The sequence below is a fragment of the Solea senegalensis genome, linkage group LG11 (genome assembly GCF_019176455.1).
Source record: "Solea senegalensis isolate Sse05_10M linkage group LG11, IFAPA_SoseM_1, whole genome shotgun sequence".
NCBI lineage: Eukaryota > Metazoa > Chordata > Actinopteri > Pleuronectiformes > Soleidae > Solea > Solea senegalensis.
The window spans coordinates 6375001-6399233 of NC_058031.1; the positions used below are offsets into that span (position 1 = coordinate 6375001).

The window sequence follows — 24233 nt, forward strand, 5'->3', positions numbered from 1 at the left end:
GTATTAGTCTAGTGACGACATCAAGAGTTTGTTTGAAATTCATTGAGCAAGGAAATCTGTGTCATTGACCTGAAAGTCTGAGTACATCTGTTTTCATGTTATACGATATTTCATCACAACACAAAGGTAATAAAGGTAATAGTAACAAAGGATTTATTAACAAAAAAACAAATATCACATTTAACAAATGCAAAAATATATCACTGTTTGAATCAAAAAGATAAATCAGTCAAGCCATACATAACTTAACTTATTGCAAATAAATAAGTATATATTCATATTAGTTAATAAAACATTAAGAACATACATTTCAAGAATCAGTGAAAGGGGGGCTAATATAGAAAGAGTTGACCTTTTTAACTGTAAAATGTCTTGCTTTGAATGATTCATGGTCATATGTGATATGGGATCTTTATATAACATACTGTTTATTTATGTTAGAGAAACAATATATTGGTTATTTTAGACTCTTTTAGACTTTCCTCAGAAATGTACTATTGTTTGTCCTGTACCCAGATTTTGACATTTGTAAATCCATGACATTAGAGCAGGTGTGTTTTAAAAAGTAGCTGGATGTCCCTCTGTCTCACGTTGGACTTCTGTTTGCCTCTTCACTGGTAGATGGTCTGAAAAGCACTGGTGTAAAGATCTGCTCTAATCCTCTTCTGGAAAACTACACACATCTCTCTGCACACCGTGTCACTGACCATGCGAAAACAAACCTTGTGTGAGTTAGACATCATTTAGGTTTTATTACTGCATTTTGTATTTAAGTTACCTAGTTACCTAGTTACCTACAGAGTGGTTCTGTGTATGATTGACAGATTGGTCGTCATTCTCATCCTCGAAACCAGGTTAAGCTTTCTCTGACACGTTACTTTTTATTTATGTATTTCAACTGACCGGGTTGAAGGATGTATGCAGATGTTATAGTTTCATAGTAAAGAGCAAAATACAGCAGGTGCTGCATTTATGTGTGCTTTCACATTATTTACACAATTAAAATGTCCCAGTTCTTGCACTTAACAACTGTTTCTAAGTTTGATTTTTACAAGAACAGCGAGCCAATTCTGTTAGATAAGTCCACTATAAAGAATCACATCAAATAAGGTAGAAATAAATATTTATTTACACTAGGGCATAACTCTGGTAACACATACTTGATATGAATGATCAAATAAACAAAAATTGTTATGTAAAGATTAATAATTCTCCAATAAATCTCCATTCTGTCAGATTCTATAGCTGATTTAAGGCTGCTGGGCATTATGACCTCCATTTGAAAAATAGATAGACTAGACTTTTCATACACCAAGTTACTGAAGGCTGACACTAGATATCAGCTGACCTCATGGTGAAGGCGTGACCCTTTTTTTTCATTACGAAACACAGTCTCAGTACATAAATTAGTAGACACAAAGGAAGCTGCAATAACGAGGTTCAGTGGCTCCTTGCAACGTCTTTTATCAACATGATAAACTGGTCCATTTCTGTCGCTTTCAATATTGCAGCCAGTGTTGCTCCATAGTTCAACAATATGGTATGTGTAGGTGTGTGTGTGTGTGTGTGTGTGCATCGACAACGTATTTGTATGTATTTACAAGACAAAATGGAAAAACTTCCATTTTAAGTTTCCCCTTTTTTTCTGAAAATGCACAAAAGCTGTGTCGGGCAGTTCCAGTTTTTTTTTGTTTGTTTTCAGCTTCATGCCATGGAGTAGATAGCATTCATCGGAGAGTGAAGCTCCAGACTTCCGCCAAAGTCCAGATCTCTGACATCCCTCCTGGTTCCTGTGTACTGGCCAATAAATGAGCCGTCCTCATTGAATGGTATCTCACCTCCTTCACCGTAATCCACCAGACTGTCGTCGCTGTCTGACGGCTTCATCATTGCCTCCATGGACGGCTGGCCTCGCTGAAGTCCTCTCTCTTCCTCCCTATGAAACAATGCACAATTTTTGAGATATATATATACATATATATATAGTGATATATATATATATATATATATATATATTGATCCTGCAAACTGTGAAGAGAAGTACCCAGGTGTTACTTGGCAGTGATACATTTACCATATACGTGTACATACCTCCGAGGGTAGGGCAAAGTGGTCACACGTGCTATCCTAAAACACATCAGATCATTGCATGAGAGGATGGATCATTTTCCATTTGATTATGTGTTATTTCGTGATTTAATGGTGTAGGATTGTACAGTAGTTGTTCAGTGGTGTCAAAGGTGTCAACATTTTAGTCTTTTCGTACCTTTCAAGAGACCTTGAGTGGTTCGGTGCATAAGGAACGTGGGTTTTGGTTCAAGGGTTTGGGTAAAAAAGGTCAATACAGACACACACACACACAAAGAAAAAAAAATAGAATAATGTAGCATAAGTATGATCAGATTTGTAAGGTCATGTCATTGGTATTTCATTTCATTTAACCCCATGCACACTGGTATAACATACACATTCTACATGATTCAACTTTCTTATGTCTGATTAAGTGCTATTATTGTCATACTGTTGTGATCATTTAGCAGAAACTTCTAGAAAAAACATAGATTGGTTGTATGAACCAAAATGTACAGTGTCAGTGTGTTTTTGTTCATTTCCTTTGTTCATTTTCCACCAGCTGTTTGCTTGTATTCTTACCGATAATCAAAGGATCCCTCTTGGTCTTTGTCATCCACTAGCTCCAATGAAATGTCCTTTTTTTCCCGCACTGAAAGTGAAGCAAATTCCTCATTAGAACAAAAGTTGATTCTTTTTATCACTGAATAATCTGCCTCTTATTTCCATAATTAATGGTTCAGTACAGAGTCCAAGACTGGGGGGGGTCATCAAACCTCCTTTTATTTTATTTTAGTCCGGCTCACAGACTAAGTTTTATCACAAATATTAAATTTTGATCACCATGTACCTGGATATTTCCCTCCTCGGCTCCTCTTGATGAAGCAGACTATTAGAAGTATGAGCACAATGAGAGCCACAGCACACATGATCCCGATGAACCACCCCTGTGTGGTAATGTCCACCTGGTCCTGAGCATATACTGAAAACAAACATCATCCAAGTCATCATGAACACACACAAACACACACACCACAAAGATGTTGACAAATGTAGTAAGGAGTGAATTACTTTCTGTGGTGTAGTGGGGAGACTCCTCCGTATGCCAATCCCCTATTCCGACCTGTGTCCGTGCCGCCACTGAGAATCTGTATCGAGTGTAGCGGTCATACCGGCGGACTGAGAAGCTTGTTACATTTGGAGGGAACTCCTCGACTCGCAGCTCCTCCCCCCTGGTGGTATTCACTGTGGCGAGATTTAAGAAATATCAGTGGCCCAAGAGAACTCTTGATGCTGCTTGAGTGCACACAAGTGCACAATTAAGTACCTCACTGGCTCAGTGCAGAGCCTTCACAAGTATGCATTACCCTCTGGTATATTTAAGTGCTGTATTATGTGCTATGTCGGCCAGTATTACTTTAAGCTCCGAGTGATAAAACGCAGCAACCATTTCCAGCTTTGCTGCATCTTCAAGGACATCTTCCCTAGAGATATTGTGGTGTATCAGGGGATGGGTCAGTCGGTGTACCTGTCTGGTACTTGAGGGAATATCCAGTGATGATACCGTTGGGTTCTGCCGGCAGGTCCCAGTCGACATAAATAATGTCCAGATGTCTCTGTTGGATCCTGAAGGAACTGGGAGCAGATGGGACTACAGACAAAAACACAGCAGGAGATGATTAACGTACGCTGTGGGAAAAGACATTATTAATGATTTGCTTTTTCCTCCAAAGTTCCACGTCGTAACATTAGGTGATGCCTGACCTCCTTCAGGCGTGGAGAAGTGTATGTTATTGCTGGGCGGCCCTTCGTAACGATTGTTTGTCACCACGATGTACATCTTGTAGTTGCTGTAGGGGAAGAGCTCAGTTACGACTCCAGATGGCTCTGGACCAGTATCTGCAAATACTTTGGACTTCATTGCTCTGTTCACTCTGTGCCACCTCAGCTGGCTGCTGTCCCGCCAGTAGTAAACCTAAGAGATGAGAAGCATCACGCTCAGTATTTTATTCTTCTGCAGCCCAGTAAAACTGTGCACTGGTAAATTTCAGCGGTCAAGGAACATCAAGTTCACACTACTGTTAAGGAAAAGAGAAGGTTTTAAGGAGTGAAAACAAATGACAATATATACAATTTATAATAAAATAGTCTACTAACCCACCCCCAAACATAATTTTGTGATTCCATATTAAAGTCATAATACACACACCTTGTATTCTTTTATTTCTCCCATGATAGTTTCACGTGTCACTGGGTCCCACTGCACCGTCACCTGAGAGCTCTCGATGTCGGACACTCTCAAGTTCAGAGGTGCAGTTAAAGGACCTTTGGGAAAACAGAGCCAACCACAAGTCAACCATGAAAGGTAGGAGATATGAAATAATAATAAGACCTCAAACCATATCTGGTTCCATTCATGACTTCCTGTAGATTTATAATCAGACTACAGCAGATCAGGAAACAGAAGCAGTGTCTGCGTTGCTTTCTGACTGACTTAATACAATTGACTGATAGACAGAACAGCTTCTTATTAAAAACTACAGAATAAAACACAACTTTTTAAAATGTCCAGTATTAAATTAATAATATCCCTTAGTAAAACTTCATAAATCATTACATTTTGCAGCAGTACACATATGTTTTCTGTGTTTAAATGTACAGCCATTCACACACAAATCTAGACACAGAAAAATAAAATGTAGGAAAAAAAAGCAGGAACCTGATTCCTCAGCCCAAATTATCATTTCCCATCACCTTAGGAGACATTGTAAAATAACTGTAAAAATATTGTGACTCATCACTATATCAACATTTATTACATCTATATTACATATAGGTACTTACGGTCTTCCCCAGAGTAACCAATGACCACAGGAGACTCTGGACCCAACCCAAAGTCATTGACAGCCTGGACTTTTAACTCATAGGGAGTGAATGTATCGGCATCATATATGTAATATCTCAGCCATTTAGTGGTGGCGTTCTTCCATTCCTCTCGAGAATCTCTTCTTCTCCACCACACCAGATACTTCAGGTGTGGCCCATTCCACTCTCTCCAGGTCAGAGGCTGAAAGAGCAGTTCACAGAGTTAGAATTCACTGGTACTGTTTTTTTTTTTTTATAACGATGGAAATATTCAGCAGAAAAATCTGTTTTACCTCCCAACTGATCTCCATATTATTCCTCCATGTTCCCACGCCCTTTAGATTCTTTGGGATGGCATCTGGGGCTGTGCAGAAAAAAAAAGCAATGCATGATGACTAGATGGAAGAGAAAACTGTGTGATTTGGTGGTACATGTTTGGTTGTTGGATGAGAAGAGCAATAGCACTCTCCTCTCATGTGGGTATGATAAATACTAATGTATAAAGGCTTTCACCATTATATCTACCATTTGTACAATGAATTACTAAAGTTAGTAACAGCCAAACAACTTAACTTAGTGGGTATAATAACCAGTTATACACCTCGTACAGTGACTTGTTCTTAAAATAAAACAACAAAATGAACCTAAGCCACTTGAGGGGGCTGCTGTACTGGTACTCGTAGTAGTTGACGCGTCGTCTTCCGGATCCAATGAATGAATTTACACACATGAGCGTCATATGCAATCACCAACATTTATTAATCCAAACAGACGGCGGCGGCCGCGACGAGTACCAGTACAGCAGCCCCCTCAAGTGGCTTAGGTTAGTTTTGTTGTTTTATTTTAAGAACAAGTCACTATATTAAGTCAAAAAACTGTGTGCTTCCCCAGTCAGCAGCACACCTTCCGAGTAATTACCTGTTGCTCTGTTTAACACCTTCCTGCACAGTGCAGAGCGCCACCTACTGTGGCCTTCAGGTAAGTATGGCTCTAACACCTAGGGTCATTGTGCATTTGAATTCATTCAACACAGTGGAACATTCACGACAGAGTACTAGGGCATTTCAGAGTACTAGGGCATTTCATATCGACATGTCCATCAGTGAGAGCGACCGCTCCAAACAGAAGCTGCCACTGAAGCCAGACAGTCAGTGTCAGACATGGCTGGAATGTGAACGCATGATTTTGACCTGCTGAAACTCTTTTCTTGACTGAAATAACAACAATGTAAAGTTTCTCCTCAGTGACATCACTGATCACAGTCTGAGACTGGCAGGATTCAGTGGCAGCTTCTGTGGAGCGGTCGCTCTCTCTGACGCACATGTGGACATGTCGACTTAAATCTCGTCATGTCAAAAAAAAAGATTTTTCTTGTCTCTAACACTTTGTCATAAAGAGTCGATCTTTGGTCTCTACTGAGAACTTGTTTATTCCAACTGCTCTTGACAAGGTACAGCATTGTGATTTCTTTAGGCATGGTGCTTCACAGGGCTTTAGGTGCTTCACAGGGCTTTAGGTGCTGGTGCTGAGATGTTTTCTTTAAGCCCTGCACATGATCCTGTTATGATTTGTCACTTCAGTTAAGTGTCTTGTTTTGTTTTTTCCCTTCATGTTCCATGTCTTGGCTTCCTCTTTTATTTTGGGATCACTCACCCCTGTCTCTGTTTCAGGTTCCTGTCTGCCCCGCCCCCTTCCTCGTCTGCGTGCACCTGGTACCTGACTGTGTCTCCCACATCTGCGTGCAATCACTCCCCAATCAAGCCCTGCTTTTATTCCCCTCTGTGTCTTGTCTCGCTGCCAGTTTGTTGATGTTCACAGCTCACGTTCCAGCACTCTAACCACAGTCTTCACCTTGAGAACCTTGCCTGCCTTTTTGACCTTGCCTTTTTTGCCTGACGTTTTTTTGTACCTTGTTCTTGACAGATCCTGCATCAGTTAAGTAGCCTACAATGTCTGGAGAGCATATATCATTACTGCCAGCAGCTTGCAGGCACATAACACATCTATGCTATCGGAGGGTTCACATTTTGCACTTTGTAACAAGTCATTTGGACCCTTTATTTCCTATGAGTCTGCCAAACTCTTCCTACATGTGTGGTTAATGTTCAGTTCATAATATTAACTTAATTTTCATAATGAGGCATCAGTGAACAACACAATGGTAAAGTTGGGTTTTGGCAGGAGAGAGGCTGCTCTGTACATTTGCCAAAAATCTGCTCTTATCCTTTAGTCAACACTGACTTGTTGCATTTTAGCAAACATGTCATCACCACCCTGTACGTCAAATCCACCGTTGCCTTAATATAGTATAAGAAATGGTTTACACCCATGAATTGAGAGCAGAACCATCTTTATCATCTAACTATCATTGTTCCTAGAATGTTGAGGTGTTCTCTTAGAAGATGCCGCAAATGTTGCTTCCTAATGATCAATAAAAGTGCATCAAACTTACGTGCGCCACTGGACTGAAAGCGCATGGACGGGCGACTGGGGCGACTTAATCCAATTTCGTTTATAGCGATGACCCTGAACTCATAGTAGGTGAAAGGTGACAGATGCAGGTAGACGGAGTTGAGGTTCCCTGGGTGTGTCGATAGGTTCTTCCACTTCCCTGGCAACCAGTCGTCATCATCATACTGCACTAAATACTCTGCAATGGATTGATCCAAAAATAAACATTTTTTAAAAAAATGCCGTTTGGTAGAAATTTTCCTTGTTCTAAAGGCGTTTCTCGGCTCTCACCTGTGATGGGGCTGTGGTTACTGTCACCGGGAACCCAACTGAGTCTTACGCTGCGCTCATATGGATCCGACAACTCCAGATTAGTGGGAGGATTTGGGCGGTCTACACACGACGATGCATGAAGAATTAGAAGGCCACACACTATATGGTCATGAAATGAAAGTGAAATGGTCAATGTGTGTCATACCCATCACCATGAGCCACGCCGAGGCCGATTTCTGGTCCAGCTCACTCTTGATGACACAGGTGTAATTGCCCTCATCGCCTCTGTTTACATTATTGATGAGCAGATTTGATTCGTCCAGAGACATTCTGAGAAATACACGCACACATGCAAGAGCATAACAGCGTTGAAATTTGGATAAACTACCGTTGATATTTCTGTGTCGACAAAGAAAATGACCAACCTCCAGCCCAGGCCGAGTGGCTTTTTGTCTTTCAGCCACGTGGTTGTGAGAGGAGTCGTGACATCTGCTGTTCCCCCACACTCGAACTTCACATTACTTCCACGAATCACTTTCATATTCTGAGGCCTTGTGACAATTAGTGTGGGCTCTGAGAAGAATGGAGACACATTTGTGTAAAAATGTATATTCATAGAGTTTCATAATGATAATAACTGTTACACTCACCTTTGACTTCTACCCGGACTTGACTCTCATCTCTTCCTGCAACATTGCTCACGACGCACAAATACGTCCCTTGGTCTTCTATCCGTATGCGTTTGATCTCCAGTGTCCCATTACTGTGGGTCTTAAAACGATTACCCTCAAGGTTTCCCTGACCGTATTTGGACCTGTGTGAAACCATAAGCATTTACAGACACAAAGTGAGCTGTTCAGTCTGATCTTACTCTTAAATCTTAAGTGTCAGTTTGTTCTTACCATCGTAAATCGGGCACCGGGGAACCAAAGTAACGGCAATCAAAGAGGGCGCGACTGCCCTCGACCACCTTGATGAAATCGCTCCTGGGTGCAAGGATGCGCGGCGTTGCATCTAGTGGAAAAGACAGTCTTATTATTAATATGTTAAATATGTAACGTAATGTACCGTATGTTGTGTGGTGATTAATACATAACAACTTATTTGTATTTGAAGTATTTGTACTTTGTTACAATTACAACTGTGACTAATGGCCCTTTTCCACTATGGTCCTGGCTCGCCTCGGCACGACACAATTTCTGTGTTGGACGTCTCTTCCTGTGACAGCACTCTGACCAATCAGTGGCCGACGTCACGCATAGTACCTACTCGGCACGCTTGGAACCTCGCCAGAGCAGGTACTAAAAAAGTACCTGGTACCAGGTACTAGTGGAAACGCAACTTAACCATGCCGAGGCGAGGCGAGCCGGTGGAAACACGCCATAAGACTAAAGTAAAACATTGGTGACAAATTTAGCATTCTTTTAAAATCTACCAGGCTGTTGTACTGTATAAATATCATGAAAGACATGGTGGTAACCTACGTAGCACATTGACCAAAGCGTTGGCCAACAAGTATCCATACTGATTGGAAGCATTGCACTGGTAGACGCCAGTGTTTGCTGCGGTCACACTGTGGAAGCTCAGTGTGTCTCCTGACACCTTTCTGTTAGGCTGTGGTGTATCACCTGTAAAAAAAATAAAAATAAATACATGGGACAATATGCAACACTATTCATACCACACAGCTCTTTGGTCATGATCTCCAACAACTTACTTTCAACTGGTTCCCCATTGACGAACCAGGTGACTGTGGGACGAGGAGCTCCGTCCGAACGACACACCAAACGTCCACTTTCTTCAGGAGCCAAGACTAAATCGTTGGGCTTCTCCAACCAGAACGGGGCCGCTACAAAATCACGTGTGGATGTGTCAGTGTTACTGTACAGAAAGAAAATAAAGTATTGAATATTTTACGGATGTGTGTCTCACCTTTGACCCTGACTGTTATTGTGTGCTGAATGTAGCTGATCTTATTGGTGGCGGTGCACTCGTATTCACCAGCATCTTCAAATGACGCCTTTGGGATTTGAATCATCTTGTTGAAATTCTTTATTTTCATGCGTGGCGTGACGTCCAGGTCTGCACCATCCTTGGCCCAGGTAATATGGGGAGTTGGCCTTGATGATGACAAACAAGGCTTTACACAGGATGACTTGCATCAAATCGAAGTCAGAAGAATACTTGATGTTTGAAAAATTTAGTTTTTAGTACGCAATATTGTACTAAAAATAAAACAGAAGTCAACACTCACACTCCTGCAGCAATGCACTCCAGGAGCAGTTCCTCCCCCAGCAGAACCAGGATGGAGCTGGATGAGCCTGAGGGAGACAACCAGGTGGGGGCAGCCTCAGCCACTGTTCGAGCTGTGGAGGAAGCCAACCACAACACAACAGTCACTCACATGTTTCAACCGTAACCACAAAACCTGTTGTGACTGTAGATTAATGGTTAATTCAGAAAAAACTGAGGACAACTGAGGAAGACCTGACACTCACCATAATTAACAAGATTATTTCAAGGGGGTGGGGAGAAGTCTTATTAGAGTTTAGTCTGAAATAAAATGGCCTGTGGTTCTCTTAGTATAGTTATTACAAAACATTACAATGCATGAAAAATGGGTAATAACAGTTAGTTCAAAAGTTTAAACATGCAAAAGACAGACAATATGTCAGTTAAAGCTGTTCTCCACCATTTTAACAAACTAGCAACATTGTGTCCTGGATTCATTGTCAGAAATGAGATAATATAAGATTATATATATATATAAGATATATAACATAAAACGTGTATACTACTTAATTGTTTTGGTCGAAATTGCATATAAGAAAATACTTAATGCTGTTTGCGATGGTGAAAAAACTAAATCCTGTCTAAAATGTACCTAAATGACAGTCAGGCTATATGTGTAAACACATCTGTAAATGTGTGACCAAAGAGATCATAAAACCAACATGGTAATAGTATTTTGCAATACCTAGATAAAACTATGGTAATACTATCTTATTTCTCATGCTATTAGTGCTATTAGTCATACCGTGTTATACAGTGATACAATTACCATACTATATATGGTATTCTCATGATATTATTACCCTACTAGGAACATATTACTATATTATTATTACATTATTAATATAATGTAAAATGTGAATAAATAAGGTCAGGTTACAGTGATACTCACTGGTAAGCACCTTAACAACCACAGGCATCTTCTGCTGGATGACATTCTTATAGGGAAAACGAGCATTGCAGCAGTAGTCAGTCCGAGAGTCATTAAAAAGGACACTGGAGAAGTACAGATCTCCATTGACTCCCGTGGAAACCCTGCGGTCCTGCTGCACAGGCTGTATGGTGGGGAACGCTGTCTGAATCGGCCAGTTGAAGGGTCTCGCGTAAGTGCCTGTGATGGAAAGAAGTTACTGTGTCTCATCCTGGACTTCAACGACTCATTGGTAGTTTGTGAGACACTTACAGCTGGACATCCAGTAGATCTCAGGTTTAGGGGGGCCAGGTGGAGGGTCACAGGACAAGACCAGAGGCTTCCCGGCACTGACAACCACAGGCTCCAGAATCTCCCTCGGCCACACAGGAGCTCCTAAACAGAATGTTTGTTACATTTGAAGTTTGACAACAGTGTGTGGATAAATATGATAGATAATAGTGAATGTAAACCAGGATTATATCAGTGATCCAAAAAAGGTTTGGAGACCAGTCTGTGTATTCTGGGTTCATTGTTCGCAGGGTGCCGCACAAACATAGAGGTGTCTTCTTATAAGTTAACTGACAAGTCTGCCACATGTTTTTTGTATTGATAACTGATACCGCTACTACTTAAGCTTATTTCTCTGTGCTGCAGATAGTCTTTAAGGTGCGTTAGTTAAACTGCTTCAGATTACACAATGTTGATTAAGGCTATCAAGGCTATATCTTTTTTGTTTGACCCAGCGATGTGTGCATGAAGGTGCAAGGCTATATTAGAGTTAGAAAAACTTGAGTGTCGTCAAAGAGGAAGTTTGTTTTGCAAAGAGAGATCATATAACACATGTAGAAACAGCAGCAACTAGTATTTCAACTAGCAAAGTCATTACAGCTCAAGCGGATATTTAAAATAAAAGATTGTTTCAATTACATCACTAAAGACCAGTGTGAGTGGGTTATCTTCTATCCGTTTGTCTCCATGTGTCTCTCTTATTTTGTTAGTTTGGTTTATTGCCATGGGAACAAATGCGTTTTGAGCTAAAACAGACCGAAAATGACTATTGGTGTAAAGATTATTGCCTGTGACCTGAATAACCTGAAGGAAAACCTTTCATCAAAGTCAGATCTTTGTTAAACAAGGTTTGGGTCAAGCACATTCTTAGTTCGGTCATGCATTGTCCCCATATTTGATGGTTACACAGAAGATGACCCACTACTGCAAAATCAATTCAACTTCCAATGTCTTGCAGATGCTTTGTTTTCAGTGATCCTCATATTTGATTTGGTGGAGATTTCCTGACACAACCGTCCCATTTATTCAAGCTTGGGGCCAGTACACTGGATGTGTTTGATATCCCTGTAAAAATGTGAGCGGTCTATGCGTGTACATTATGACCTTACTGTACAGTCGTAGTCTGATCATGTTGGAGTACGCAGACCCAAACTCATTGGAAGCGATGCACTGATACTCAGCCTCGTATTGTTCTGGATTGTTCCAGGCATAAATGTCCAGCGTCCCCGAGCGCCTGCGCATCGAGACCTGAGAGTCACGCGCCACGTTGAAGTACTTCCCGTTGCGCCTCCATGAGAATCTTCATCATTGTTAAAAAAAAAAGAAAAAAAGGAGTGTAAATCAGTGGTGTTGTTGGCACATGATGACGTCAGCTTTAAGAGAACAATTCAGTGGATTGTGCCAGCTCTCACATAGGATGAGGGTTTCCTTTGGCTTCACACTCTATGACCATCGTGTCTTTGGGGTCAACAATATGGTCCTTCATTGACTGCTTGATAATGGTTGGAGGTTGTTTGACTGCAGAGGAATACATCAGCTTAGTATATTTAAGGAAAAGTAAGCAGTCCACGACAACAACACACAAGCTTACAACAGAACGTTAAGTTTCTGCCTCACCTTCCAAAGGGATGTCCAAAGACCAAACACTCTGCCACAGGAGCAGCAGTGGCAGCAGCAGCACTGGTATGACCAGTTTACCCATCTTTACAGTTCATTTAATCCAGCAAGATCTTTGAGCTCCAGTTCTCCTGTTCTTCTGATCTATAAAGAGAACGTGAGGACATCTATCTACAATGTTAAAGTCCAGGACAAATTGTACTCAATGATAAGGAGGAAAAAGTGAATTATATGTCTTTTATGTCAGGCAGATGTTAAATTAGTTCACTGTTAAATTCAGAGGGGACATGAAGGTTGGTAACTTGTTTATAAAAGTAATTGTAGCTGCCAAGTAAATGCAGTTGCATAAAGTGAAGACCATTGCTCTGAATGAAAGTATGTGTAAGTAAGTACATAGTTATGTTTCACGATTCTCATATTTACAAACTGAACAGATTCTCTGAGCCAACACTCAAACACAGAAACAGGTGATAAACTACAGTGTTTGATTGTTTCATTGTCTCTCCTGCTGAAGAAGAACCATTAGTCGCGTTAGTGTGATCCAAACAAAAAGTGAGCTCCCACCTCTGTCATGTAGAGTCAAATCAGAGCTCCCTCCGCCCCAGGCCTTTGACATCAACAGTGCATCACTAAATCCGATGGCTTTCCTGGAGCAAATTATTCTCGTCCGTGCAGTGGATCAATCAATGCTCCGGGTCCTTCAAATATCAGGTCAAGAACCCTAGGAGAGTTGATCCTCCTCAGTAGTTTCTTTCAGCCACTGCCACTTACGCTCTGCCCACCCGTCGTCATGAATAATGAATGAGCATCATACACCACCTACGCCTCAGCCACCACTTCACTGTGTCTGACCACACGGGCTCATAATTCTGAACAAGCCATTTCCATAAAGCAGAGTTTGTCCACACAATAAACAAACTGAAGTTTCAAGTGTCGCAGGGCATTCCGTGTGATTTTGAAAAGAAAAACAAACCGAAGGCTATTTTGCATTGATTTGGTCTATGTGAGCCATTCATTTTTAGTACACTAGGCTGGGCCAAATGAGAGCACACAACAAGCCATACACTGTACAGTTTGCATTCCTGTTGGTTTTGATGACATCAAATTGTGGGCTTCATTGTTGCCTGGACAGAACCAGGGGAGAGAGCATAAGAGCATTGTTTGTTTCTCTCTCTATGAATTTTACATGTGCTCATTCTCAGTTTTACATGATTCCAAGGATGGAAATGTCTGACATTTAAATGAAAACAAGACAGTTTCCCTCCATAAACCCATTTTTTGTGTGTGTGTAAAACACAAATCATAATGTTTTCTTTTCTTTATTGTTTTTTTTTTTCTGTTTTGTTTTTTCTTCTGCACTCAGCCATACCCTTCCTGAGAGGAGGAGAAGATCATTACCATTCAGCGGAAGGAGCTGTTTTCCTTTCATGAGACAATGCCAAAGACGCAGGAGAGGCTGTGTTTGTGTTAGACAAAAGCCATCTCACAGCTGTCAGCAGAGTTCTGACCTGTGTAGGCTTTCAGGCATCTGCACAGGGATGAATGGATAGACAGGCCAGCAGAAACTGGACCAAACAACGGCTTGTTGGCGGGGAGGAAAAAGTGCAGTGAGGTGGCGTTGATACCTACAGATGAAATGAAACTCAACAATTCGGTCTGGTGAAAGTCTAAGCACCAAACTTGCTGTGGGAGGGTTGAATGTTTAAATGTATCATGCTCTCTACCCTCTGGTCTTGATCTGCTCTGGATCTCTGAAAACACAACTTGACTTGTCTCACACTGAAGACAAAAGCAGACGGGACATGTTGAGCCACTTGGCTCTCAGGATACACTTTTCTCTACATACATTGGACTGAGGCAGTGAGCGGTGATCAGTGCCATGCACCAGATTGCACAGTGAAGAGGCCGAGAGGCGACAGAGCCAGCTCGGTGACGACAAGAAGGTCTCTATGCTTGCGGGCCTTCTCTGGCACGTGCGCCCAGGGCTCGGCTAAAAGCAGATGGTATGTGGGAGGGAGGGGTCCAACCGCACAACACAAGCTGCCCATTCAGAGTCAGAGCACCTATCATCACCCCCAGTTTTACGTCACTGTATCGGGGAAACCACAAGAAGAGGCTGGAGAAACATCAACTAGTTCCTGTCTAATAAAATCAAGCAGAGTGATTCAAATCAGAGCTGTTATTCAGATCCTTTACTTAAAATAAATTAATTAATAATTAAATGATCAAAGTGAAACATTAAAATAGTGACATAGAATTGTACTGAATTAGATGAATTAGAATTACATTATTCACCACAGTAAAGCGTGTGAACGTGCTGACACTATCCTCAAAGCACAGCCATGTGTTTGGAAGGTGTCTGATAAACCAAAGCATGTTGATCAGATTTGAATCATCATTTCATCAGTGTATTGCACTTTGTACAAGAATGACTGAACCATATTTCCCTACAGTGGTTGAAAAACATTCGACTCAAACCACAACCCTCAACAACATGACTTTACATATATTGTGTTCATCTGCTGATGAGGTAAATAGACCCATCCCACTTCTCAGCTCGGACGGTGACACACTTAAGACGTCTCCATTCCATTGATGCTCATCTCTGTGGTGTGTTGACACGCTGTAGTGCTTTTCTTTCGTCCAAGAACATCGATAAATAAAGTACAGTGAGAGTGACTTCCTTACCTTCAACTGTTTTCTTGTCTCCTCTTGTCGCACTGAACCCTGGACTCCTGCTTTGGACTCATCCAGTATCACAAAGGATCCACAAAAGCGTCATCTGTTTTCGGTGGTGCCACCATCTTAAAACAGGTGATGGACGAGATAACAGTGTGGCTCTTCAGGATGTCTGTCTGGAGCCCTGGTTCTCACGCTCGGTAAACAGGAGCTAAGTGCCTGTTATAATAAATCCATTGTGTAAATCCATACACAAATATCACGTCATCACCGCTGTGACAAGACAGCAGAGCTGAAGTGAGCTAACGTGACACTGTGCGCACCAGTTGGTGATGATAGTGTGAGATACAGTAAAGTACAGTTTGCATGAGAGTTATTTTGTCCTTCTTTTTCTCTTTAATGTACTGTATGTTGTTGAATTTTCATTGTGCTAAAAGGGGGCTGGGGGTGGAGGGGTGTTGGGGGGGGTTTCTGACCTTGTATCTTCACTCTGGCTGGCACGAACGCACTCTCTCCCTAACAAAGCTGATTCTGTCTGGAACAAAGTCAGTCTATTGTGGACAACGAGGGCACGGCGTCCAGACACATGACTGCGTGGCTTCTCCCTCATTGATAAATAATTTGCCAACACCAACATGATTTATATTTCAGGTTTGGTTTTTTTTTAAATCACAAGGAAACAAGTAGCAATATATATTCATTTATTTTTTTGTATTCACATAAGATTTTACACAGAAACACTGTGAAGTTATGCATATTGTATTATATCACAGTTAACAACAGAAATGCACATTTCAGAGCACAATAATTCAAAACCTTTTCAAAACAAAGTGCATGAGAGTGCTTGTTTTATGAATGTGTGTAGCCGAGCTCTGCGGATGTCAAGAAAACAACAAAACAACATGTTAACTTGTTGACAACACGCGTCAGGGAGTGGTTAAGTAACAGAAATCTTAACAAAATAACTGAAAGAAATAACTTTCTTGATCAATTTGGACAGAATATTCAGCAACTGCATGGCTTCTTTGTCCGTCTGGAAGATTATGCAATTCAAATAGCACTACTCATCTAGAGAGTAAATGAATTCAAAAATAAAGCACTTCACTTGTGTAAATAATCTGTAAATATATGTAAATGTGTTTATTTATTTTTATTTGTGTATGTCATATCTGCTTTGGCAATGTAAACATATGTTTCCCATGCCAATGAAGCCTTTTTTTTTTTATTTGAATTGAATTTGAATTTGACATGGTACCATGTTTGCAGACACATCATGAATCTCGTTTTATGTAACACAAAAACACAAAAGTTGATAGTTTAAGTCAGATTTTAAAGGTCAAATATGTAAAATTTAGGAGGAACTATTGCGGAAATTATATACTAACAAAAATGAACAGTATGTGCAAGTATATAGTTGCTTGAAAATGAAAATCTTGAGGTTTTTGTAGCCTTAAAATTCAGATTTTGAAGTGGAGGCATACAACATAAACATGGTATGCAAAACCATAGTTCCCTGACACGTGTGGGAAAGGAAGTCTCACTTCTGTAGACGGGCTCTTACACATACTCACAACCATCTCTGCTTCATCTCCCACACCCTCTCACTCATCCAGTCTTTAGTTCTTCTCACAGCTGACCGTTCTGCCCCGAGCACCAAACAGAGCCGAGCCAGTTTGGGCCTATTTCTCTCCAGGTAAGTCTGAGTGTCCCACTGTAGCTGGTCCAGGGCCCCCGGGCGGCTCTCGTCCAGGGAAACCACGGCACTCAGCATGGGGTTGAAGCGGAAGTAGACGTCTGAGGCGAGCAGGTCGTCCAATAGCGTGTGGACCCCTTCGGTGTCTGTGGCGCTGCATATCAGGTTGCTGATCTTGGCCCTCAGGCTTGTGGAGGTGGCAGGACTCCTCTTAGCGTTGTCATAGCGACCCGTGCCAAGGGACAACACACACTGGAAGGGCTGGTCGGGCCACAGCAGGCGGCTCTCGTGGACAGCCAAGGCACATGGGTTGTTCAGGAGAATACCTCCATCCTAAGAAGAGACACTTAAATAAATCTACAACTGAATGGAGACGAAGTTTGTCAATTGTCTATTATAAACATATAGAAAACATAAGTGTCTTTACAAAATAAAAATTTACAAGAAGAAACAACTACATTTTTATTTTAAAAGGAAGGAAGTAGCTAACATTCTCTGGCAGAGCAGGTGACAGTTCTTGAATGTTTGCACATCTTGGATTATGTTTTAATACATTTTTCTTTCCTTGATATTATTGTTCTTTTTAAGGCAGTGAATGAAAAATTTGTACTTCTAATAATAAGAATAAGAATAAGAAGAATAAGTTAATTGTGAAAAGTGAACTGTAAGGTTTAACCTCCTTCCCATACTGGATGTATAATATACACCATCTGTTGCACTCTCACACAAAACAACCAATTAATGGTATATGACTAGTTTTCTACCTGGTGTATATCACTTTGCAGTGGGAACTCCTGGAAGTATCCCGGTGCGGCAGATGATGCTCTCACCGCCTGCCACATCTGGTAGCCTGAGCCTCCTGCGTATCGGCTGAGAGAGCCTGGCTTGTGGTTGTAGTTGCGGAAGACGAAGGCCTTTGGACTGGTGCCCCAGTTTACCACTGCACTCACTGCAGAAACCTGAGCAGATCCCAGCAATACAGACAGTTAAACCTGTGCTAACTGTTGCTATGAGTAATATAACCAGTGGGGGCAGACTTGTACTACAGCAGCTGTTACGTCAATAATCAAGTTGCATTAGTGCTGTGATCTAATGCATGTCAAACTCAAGGCCCGTGGACCACATTTGGACCAAGATCCAATTATATCATACAACAAATCCCATAATGCACCGCAGCAGCTGTCGTACAGGTCTGTGTTCTGTGTACATGTTTTTGTCCCGAGATCACACCAATTTGTTCATATTTCAAATGTTCTCATTTTGCTTGAAGGTAATGTTAAATTTGTATTTATTTTATCTAGAAGAAACTCTTCTGTGATTGAGAGTCCCCTGCTCTTATGGTAAATTTGATCACAGAATGAATTGCTCACAGCAATGTTCTTACCTTGGGACTCAGTTGATCCCTGGCTGTTTTAATAAGCACTTTATTTCCTATCTTCTCTCTAAACAGAATAGAAACAGAACTTTCAGCCAGAGCTGATTATAAAGGGGTCATATATTGTACAGTATGTGTATATATATATATATGTATATATATATATATATATATATATATATATATATATATATATATATATATATATATATACGTATAGTGTTGTTTAAACATATACCGTAATATCGTTTCCCATGTCTCAGTGTTATAGTACGAGTGACTCCAGCCCATCTTCATGGTGCCAACCAGCGGGTTCTGACGAAACACTTCGGAGCCAAACCGCCGATACATGTCAGCGCACTCCTCCAGAGAGAAACGGGCCAGACCCAGCATGAAGGCCAGAGCAGCACCTTCAACAAACACATGCACTGTTGGGAATACACAGGGGCTGGGAATACATGCACATTTTGTTATTTTTAACTGTCCCTTTGTCACCTGTGCTCACTCCACAGATGTAGTCAAACAGCTGGTGGATCTTTTTGCCCGTCTCGTTCTCCAGTAGCTTTAACACATGCAGGGGCACCACACCTCTGCAACAGAGACACAGACAAAACAGTATCAACAAGAATAAACACATCATGAGTATAAACATGTATATGTAGCTATATCTATCTATCTATATAGATATATGTGTATACCTATATGTATATATGTATATATATACATATATATTTATATATATGTATATATATATATATACATACAGAGAGTATTTCATGTTCAGGTTTCTGGCTGGCACAGTAAAAATAATATTTACTAAGTTACTAAAGTTACTCTGATTAATGTTATAATATCTTAAGACAAGGCTTAATTAATTTCACGAGATAATTAATATGTTGCACACATTAATAACTATAACCCTATACATTACTCTGCGATGGGTCATTCTGCATGCTGAATGCTTTAACGCAGTTTAATTTGATGCCAAAATGTACACAGATATAGTGCTGTAGATTTTAGGTGCTGAGCGCTTCCTCCACTACTATTTCTGTGACATCCAGCTCTGGAGGTTTTTGTTTTTATTCATGTTTTGATTCATTTTTTTTAGTTTTGTCTTTGTGCACTAAAGTCTTGTCTTGTTTCAGGTAGCTTCACTTCCTGTTCTCCTGGGTTTCCTGCCTGTAATCAGCGTCTGCCCCGCCCCAATGACTTTCACCTGTGCCCAATTGTCTGTGTATATAAAACCCTTCCCTTGCACTCCTTCCCTGCCAGTTCATCTGTGTCTGTGCTAGTGTTTATGACCCAAATTCACATGTCGATTTTGCCTACTGCCTTTTGCCGTTTAGAAACCTTTGCTGGCCTGTTTTTGATCTCTGTATACTGACATTGATTTAACTCTCTTGTGGGGTTTTGCATTTGAGTCCTTCCTCCTTGACCCAGTTTGGTGACAATTTTACAGCAAAAATTGATTTTCCAGAAAGTAAAATAAGACTCCTTTCTCTGAAAAACAATCTTATTGTAAGAAAAATAAAATTAACTTACTGGTGTTTATGTGTTGAATACAGACAAAATTGATTGGTGTGTGGAAATATAAGAAATTCTAAGGTATACTATTTAAAAAAATCTGCTTATCTTAAGCAAAGGAAGATCCCTCTAATGTGACAGAAGTACTTTGCTTTACATTTTGTCCAGATTTTTCCACTTTTGGGCCTGATTTTCTTCATTTTAAGGAACATTATATTCTAAAACTGCTTTTTGTAGTGCTCAAATCTTTGAGTAAAGACATGAAATATTCAGTATCACCTGCTTTTACTTTGTACTATACAGACAAAATAAGATTCATTTTCTCAATTCAATTTTCAGACATTAAAGGTAAAAAATATAAGCAAGTAATTTAGAAAATAATTAAAGCAGATTATAGCACAGAATGAAAACAACTTTTTTTGTAATTTTACCTTGTTCCACCACCATCGATTGAGAGTACTCTGATGCCAAAGCCTTTTACTGGATCCACGTAGCCAATTAGGGCCAGAGTTTCTCTTAAGGCACTCTGGAGCTCTTGGTCATCTCTGTAGCTTCGCCGCTTTTTCAACAGTGTGCCTGCAGTTTTATCCTGGAAGCAAAAACATCGTTAAGGTCTCTCGGGGGGGGAATCTGTTTGTAAAATGTCGCCGCAGACAGACCTGCCACATCAAAGCTTTGCATGAGGGATGACGGATAAGGTGTTCATTGAGTGTCTCCACACAGGCGACCAGAGCTCCTGGAGACGAAGCCTGTCTCAGACTGCCAATCAACCCATGAGTGATTTCCTCCGCCTTCCTCCTACTCAAGACAAGCTGAGCGCATATACAAACAAACATTACCTTTTGTTCTGTTTGTTATCGCTTCTCTTAACATTGTGTAGGTCTTAAAAGCAGTAGTTAAAGCTGCAATGTGTAACTCTTGGAGATTTTTTTGTTTTTGGAATTAGTCTGCCTCTGTTGACCCTTACACTATTCATCCAAACATCAAGCAATACTGATTGACCTGACTTAAGGGTGCGTTTGAGTATACACTGGCAGCACAGGATCGAGAAGCATTTATTGGATTTTTGGCGCAGTAGAATTCATTTCGTGTTTTCTGTTATACTCCAAACTGTTGGTGGCCGTCTAGCTTTACTTAAGCCCGCCCCACACTAGAGGATAAGTGGCCAGATTTTGGCTGCGATCTGGCCCTTCCGACAATTGTGGGTGCCTTCCGATTTTAGGCTTATTTGAACAGATTATCTGGTAAAATGATCCTGTAGGGTGAGGGATTAACAGACATGATTTAATATCGGCGGAAGTATCAAAGTCTTCCTGATTTGGGAATTTAGAATTAGATAGACAAATAAGCCATGCCAGGGAAATAGTATTCTGTTTTAATGTTTTCAGATTCTCAAATACAGATCAATGTGACCTCCACTCACCTTTTTATTCACGATTGCCTCGGTTGGGGTCATGGCAGTTCTCGGTTTACTACTCTGGGTCAAGAGGCCCATATTAAGATAAGCACCAAGCAAGTCAGGAATGGCACTCGTTGGCTGTCGGAGGCAGTCCATGAAGGTAACAGTCTTGATTCTCTCAGAGGTAGCAGACACAGGCTGCATTGTTATGACATTTCTGTCATTGTCCTCATCTGGTACACTTTTGCCCTTGAAATACTGATTGATGTGCCTGGCCATTTGGAGATAATTCTCCCCAAAGTTAGTAGTACTATGGCTGCTGTGGAAAAGGCCTTCAGTTTCGGAGTCTTTTTGTTTCAGTTGTGGCATAGCACCGTGAGTTTGTGAGGTAGATTGTGTTGATGAGTTGGAAATGCTATTCTTTTCCACAGGACGTTGCACACTTTTGTTCTGAACTTCATCAGTAACCTTGGCACCAAAGTATTTGTTGATGTGCCTTGCAAAATGAAGGTAGCCTTCCTCCCAGCTACTGGAGAGATCACCAGATTCCACAGTTCCCTGTTCAGCATTCAATTTGACTTGGGGCCTTTTGGCATCTTTGGAGTCCATACTACAAGTCTGTCTTTTCTCCCTTCTCTGTGTCCCTCTGGTGGAAGACATTGTTTGCACATCCTCCTGCAGTAAGAAGCTCTTGGAAAAGACTGAGTTGATGTGATTAGCAACATAATTGTAGCTCTCGCCAAATGTGGTTGCCAAAGAGCTAATGTGAAATAATTGCAGGGTTGAAAGTCTTGTTAGTGAGCTCTCTTGTCGATCTTTGCATTTGTGAACATGTGGAGTGCTTTTGCCCTCAGATATGCTTTTCTCTCTGGCTACTATTTGGCTTTGACTATGCCTCTGCAACCTCACAAGATATTCTGGAGTTGTGACAACAAGACGGGCATTTTCAGCTACATCGTCCTTATTCTTGAAATAATTGTTAATGTGTCTGGACAGTTGGTTAAATGATTGACCAATGCGTCCCAGTGAATTCCAGTGAAACCCATTCTCGGCTTCCTCCAAAATACCAATGGGAGGTTCAGGTTTGAGCACATCTTTTTTAGAGGACGAGTAAAGTCGGACAACCTGGAGATGTTTCACTCCCTGTTTAAAATCTCTGAGGTAGAGATGAGAAATGGAACTGATATCAGACCTGTGAATTAAACCTTTAAAAGTGTCTTTTCTCGTATACGTGTGACAAAGAGAAGGCGACAGCAGCGAACATCCGTCTTTGGTCAGACGAGGGTGCTTTCTGAGAAGGCTCATGAGGTACCTGATTTTGCAGTATAACCGTAAAGTCCTGTTCACATATGTTGGACACATGTTGCCACTGAGGTAGTGAAGCTGATGTAGACAGCTGCAGTAAAAGTCCACAAGTCACCAGTAAGTCTGGTACAGGTCATCGCAGCATAGCCTTCAAGAATCTGGAAGAACACACACAAAAGACTAAACACATAGGCTTATAGCCACAATAAAAGCTTGTAGAGTGCTTCAACATGTATGCCTGCATGTTGATGTTTAAGAAGTGTAATATGTACCTTCTTGCTAAGTAGTGCTAAAGAAGGTAGATATATTCTTTGGTATTTAACTTTGCCCCTATGATGGAAATGTCAGGAAAACATAGTTATTATAGTGATTTACTATCAACCAAATATTTAAGACTAGGAGCATAATGTTTTAATAAAGAATAAAGTTTGTTAATAAACAACACATTTCAAATAATCCACATGAGTCTGGACCAAGGAAAGGACTAACCAACAGACCAAACATGTCCATTATAAATATCTGTTATTCATGACAACACCACATCTAGTATTATTAGTATTATATTACCTATTATTACCTTAAATATGTTGATTTATACAAAACAAGGGTTGGACAAATATGTATTACCATTTAAGGTCACTCCTTTGAACTTATTGCCTGTAACCGGAGTGTGCATGCTTTCTACTAAGATCATGATCCACATTGACCTCAATAACAAAGCCGCCGCTTCCTTCTGTGTCTCCTCTGGAACATAACAAGAAAGCTCAGGTTATAAACACACTGTCTATAAATGTCTAAGTATTCATTTGAGAACACAGCATTGGCCTGAGTTGCTGAGTTGAAAGACACAGATCTATCAGTCAAAGATCTACTATGGTTGTTTTCCTCGTAAGCAGAGGAAGGTCATGAACTTAAGCAGCTTACTCACTCACTATCACTCTGCTAACCTTGAGAGAACATATCTGATTAAACATACGGTGAAGATTTACCTGGAACATCACACCCAGTTTCCTTTCTTCAGAATTGCTCTTCCTTCGAACGATTTTCAGTCCTTAAAAATAACTCATAACACATTTTCAGAAGCAATGTTTGTCCTGTGTTTTGACACCTGATAGTTCAGTGGTGCAGGAGTTGAAGTCTTACTGGCTGAGCAGAACAGGGGGGTGGGTCAGTTTAACCAATGCCCTGTCCACACAGGCTTGAGGTCACGTGCTGCCTCTGCTGACTGCACAGTGGAAGTGCAGATCTAAAATTAGGGAGGTTTTTAAAGGTCTCAGTTTCCTGTTAGCTGCTTCTTCCATAGCTGCACTTTAACACACACAGGAACAAAACTGCATTCTTAAGAGACAGTGCTGTGATGCACAGTTTTTACAAATCAGAAAAATACAATACACTGGCATGTATGGTTGATATTATTTAGTAAAATTAATTATTTTAAATATGACTGATTATGGAAAGCATTGATTTTATATCAGTACTCTGGTAAATG

The 24233-nt window shown here is 40.8% G+C and overlaps 2 protein-coding genes across 4 annotated transcripts; both read right to left on the reverse strand.

Moving 5' to 3' along the window:
* Positions 1–1108: 1108 nt before the first annotated feature.
* On the reverse strand, positions 1109–13370 carry nfascb (neurofascin homolog (chicken) b). The gene is made up of 27 exons (XM_044039197.1): positions 13334–13370; positions 12770–12913; positions 12565–12670; positions 12262–12452; positions 11135–11257; positions 10844–11062; positions 9914–10025; positions 9592–9779; positions 9377–9508; positions 9144–9287; positions 8562–8673; positions 8310–8473; positions 8085–8232; positions 7865–7989; positions 7678–7779; positions 7388–7585; positions 5229–5299; positions 4915–5137; positions 4280–4395; positions 3835–4045; positions 3599–3721; positions 3142–3315; positions 2921–3052; positions 2653–2722; positions 2267–2278; positions 2092–2127; positions 1109–1936 (listed from the first exon to the last, which is right to left on the reverse strand). The coding sequence occupies exons 2-27, from the start codon at positions 12852–12854 to the stop codon at positions 1705–1707; spliced, it is 3549 nt and encodes a 1182-aa protein (XP_043895132.1). The 5' UTR covers positions 12855–12913; positions 13334–13370; the 3' UTR covers positions 1109–1704.
* A 2798-nt stretch (positions 13371–16168) lies between these two features.
* On the reverse strand, positions 16169–23878 carry LOC122777765 (calcium-independent phospholipase A2-gamma-like). 3 transcript variants are annotated; one of them, XM_044039219.1, is made up of 10 exons: positions 23734–23878; positions 23372–23488; positions 21464–22902; positions 20700–20852; positions 20472–20629; positions 19012–19106; positions 18755–18926; positions 18526–18583; positions 17906–18100; positions 16169–17474 (listed from the first exon to the last, which is right to left on the reverse strand). In XM_044039219.1, exons 3-10 carry the CDS (start codon positions 22799–22801, stop codon positions 17016–17018), a joined length of 2628 nt encoding a protein of 875 aa, XP_043895154.1. In that variant the 5' UTR covers positions 22802–22902; positions 23372–23488; positions 23734–23878; the 3' UTR covers positions 16169–17015. The 3 variants fall into 3 exon arrangements, with proteins under 3 accessions (XP_043895154.1, XP_043895153.1, XP_043895152.1); XM_044039218.1 differs by lacking the exon at positions 23372–23488; XM_044039217.1 differs by having other exon boundaries at positions 21464–23488.
* Between the last annotated feature and the right edge of the window lie 355 nt (positions 23879–24233).

Excerpts from the sequence above, each read along its gene's own strand:
- nfascb (XM_044039197.1), bottom strand. The coding sequence starts at position 12,854 with ATGGGTAAACTGGTCATACCAGTGCTGCTGCTGCCACTGCTGCTCCTG. Across the intron at positions 7,990-8,084 it reads CCACTCGGCCTGGGCTGGAG|AATGTCTCTGGACGAATCAA; the intron begins GTTGGTCATTTT and ends TGTATTTCTCAG. Across the intron at positions 7,586-7,677 it reads TAACCACAGCCCCATCACAG|AGTATTTAGTGCAGTATGAT; the intron begins GTGAGAGCCGAG and ends AATCCATTGCAG.
- LOC122777765 (XM_044039218.1), bottom strand. The coding sequence starts at position 22,801 with ATGTGTCCAACATATGTGAACAGGACTTTACGGTTATACTGCAAAATC. Across the intron at positions 19,107-20,471 it reads ATCGATGGTGGTGGAACAAG|AGGTGTGGTGCCCCTGCATG; the intron begins GTAAAATTACAA and ends TCTCTGTTGCAG. Across the intron at positions 18,584-18,754 it reads ACATGGGAAACGATATTACG|AGAGAAGATAGGAAATAAAG; the intron begins GTATATGTTTAA and ends TATTCTGTTTAG.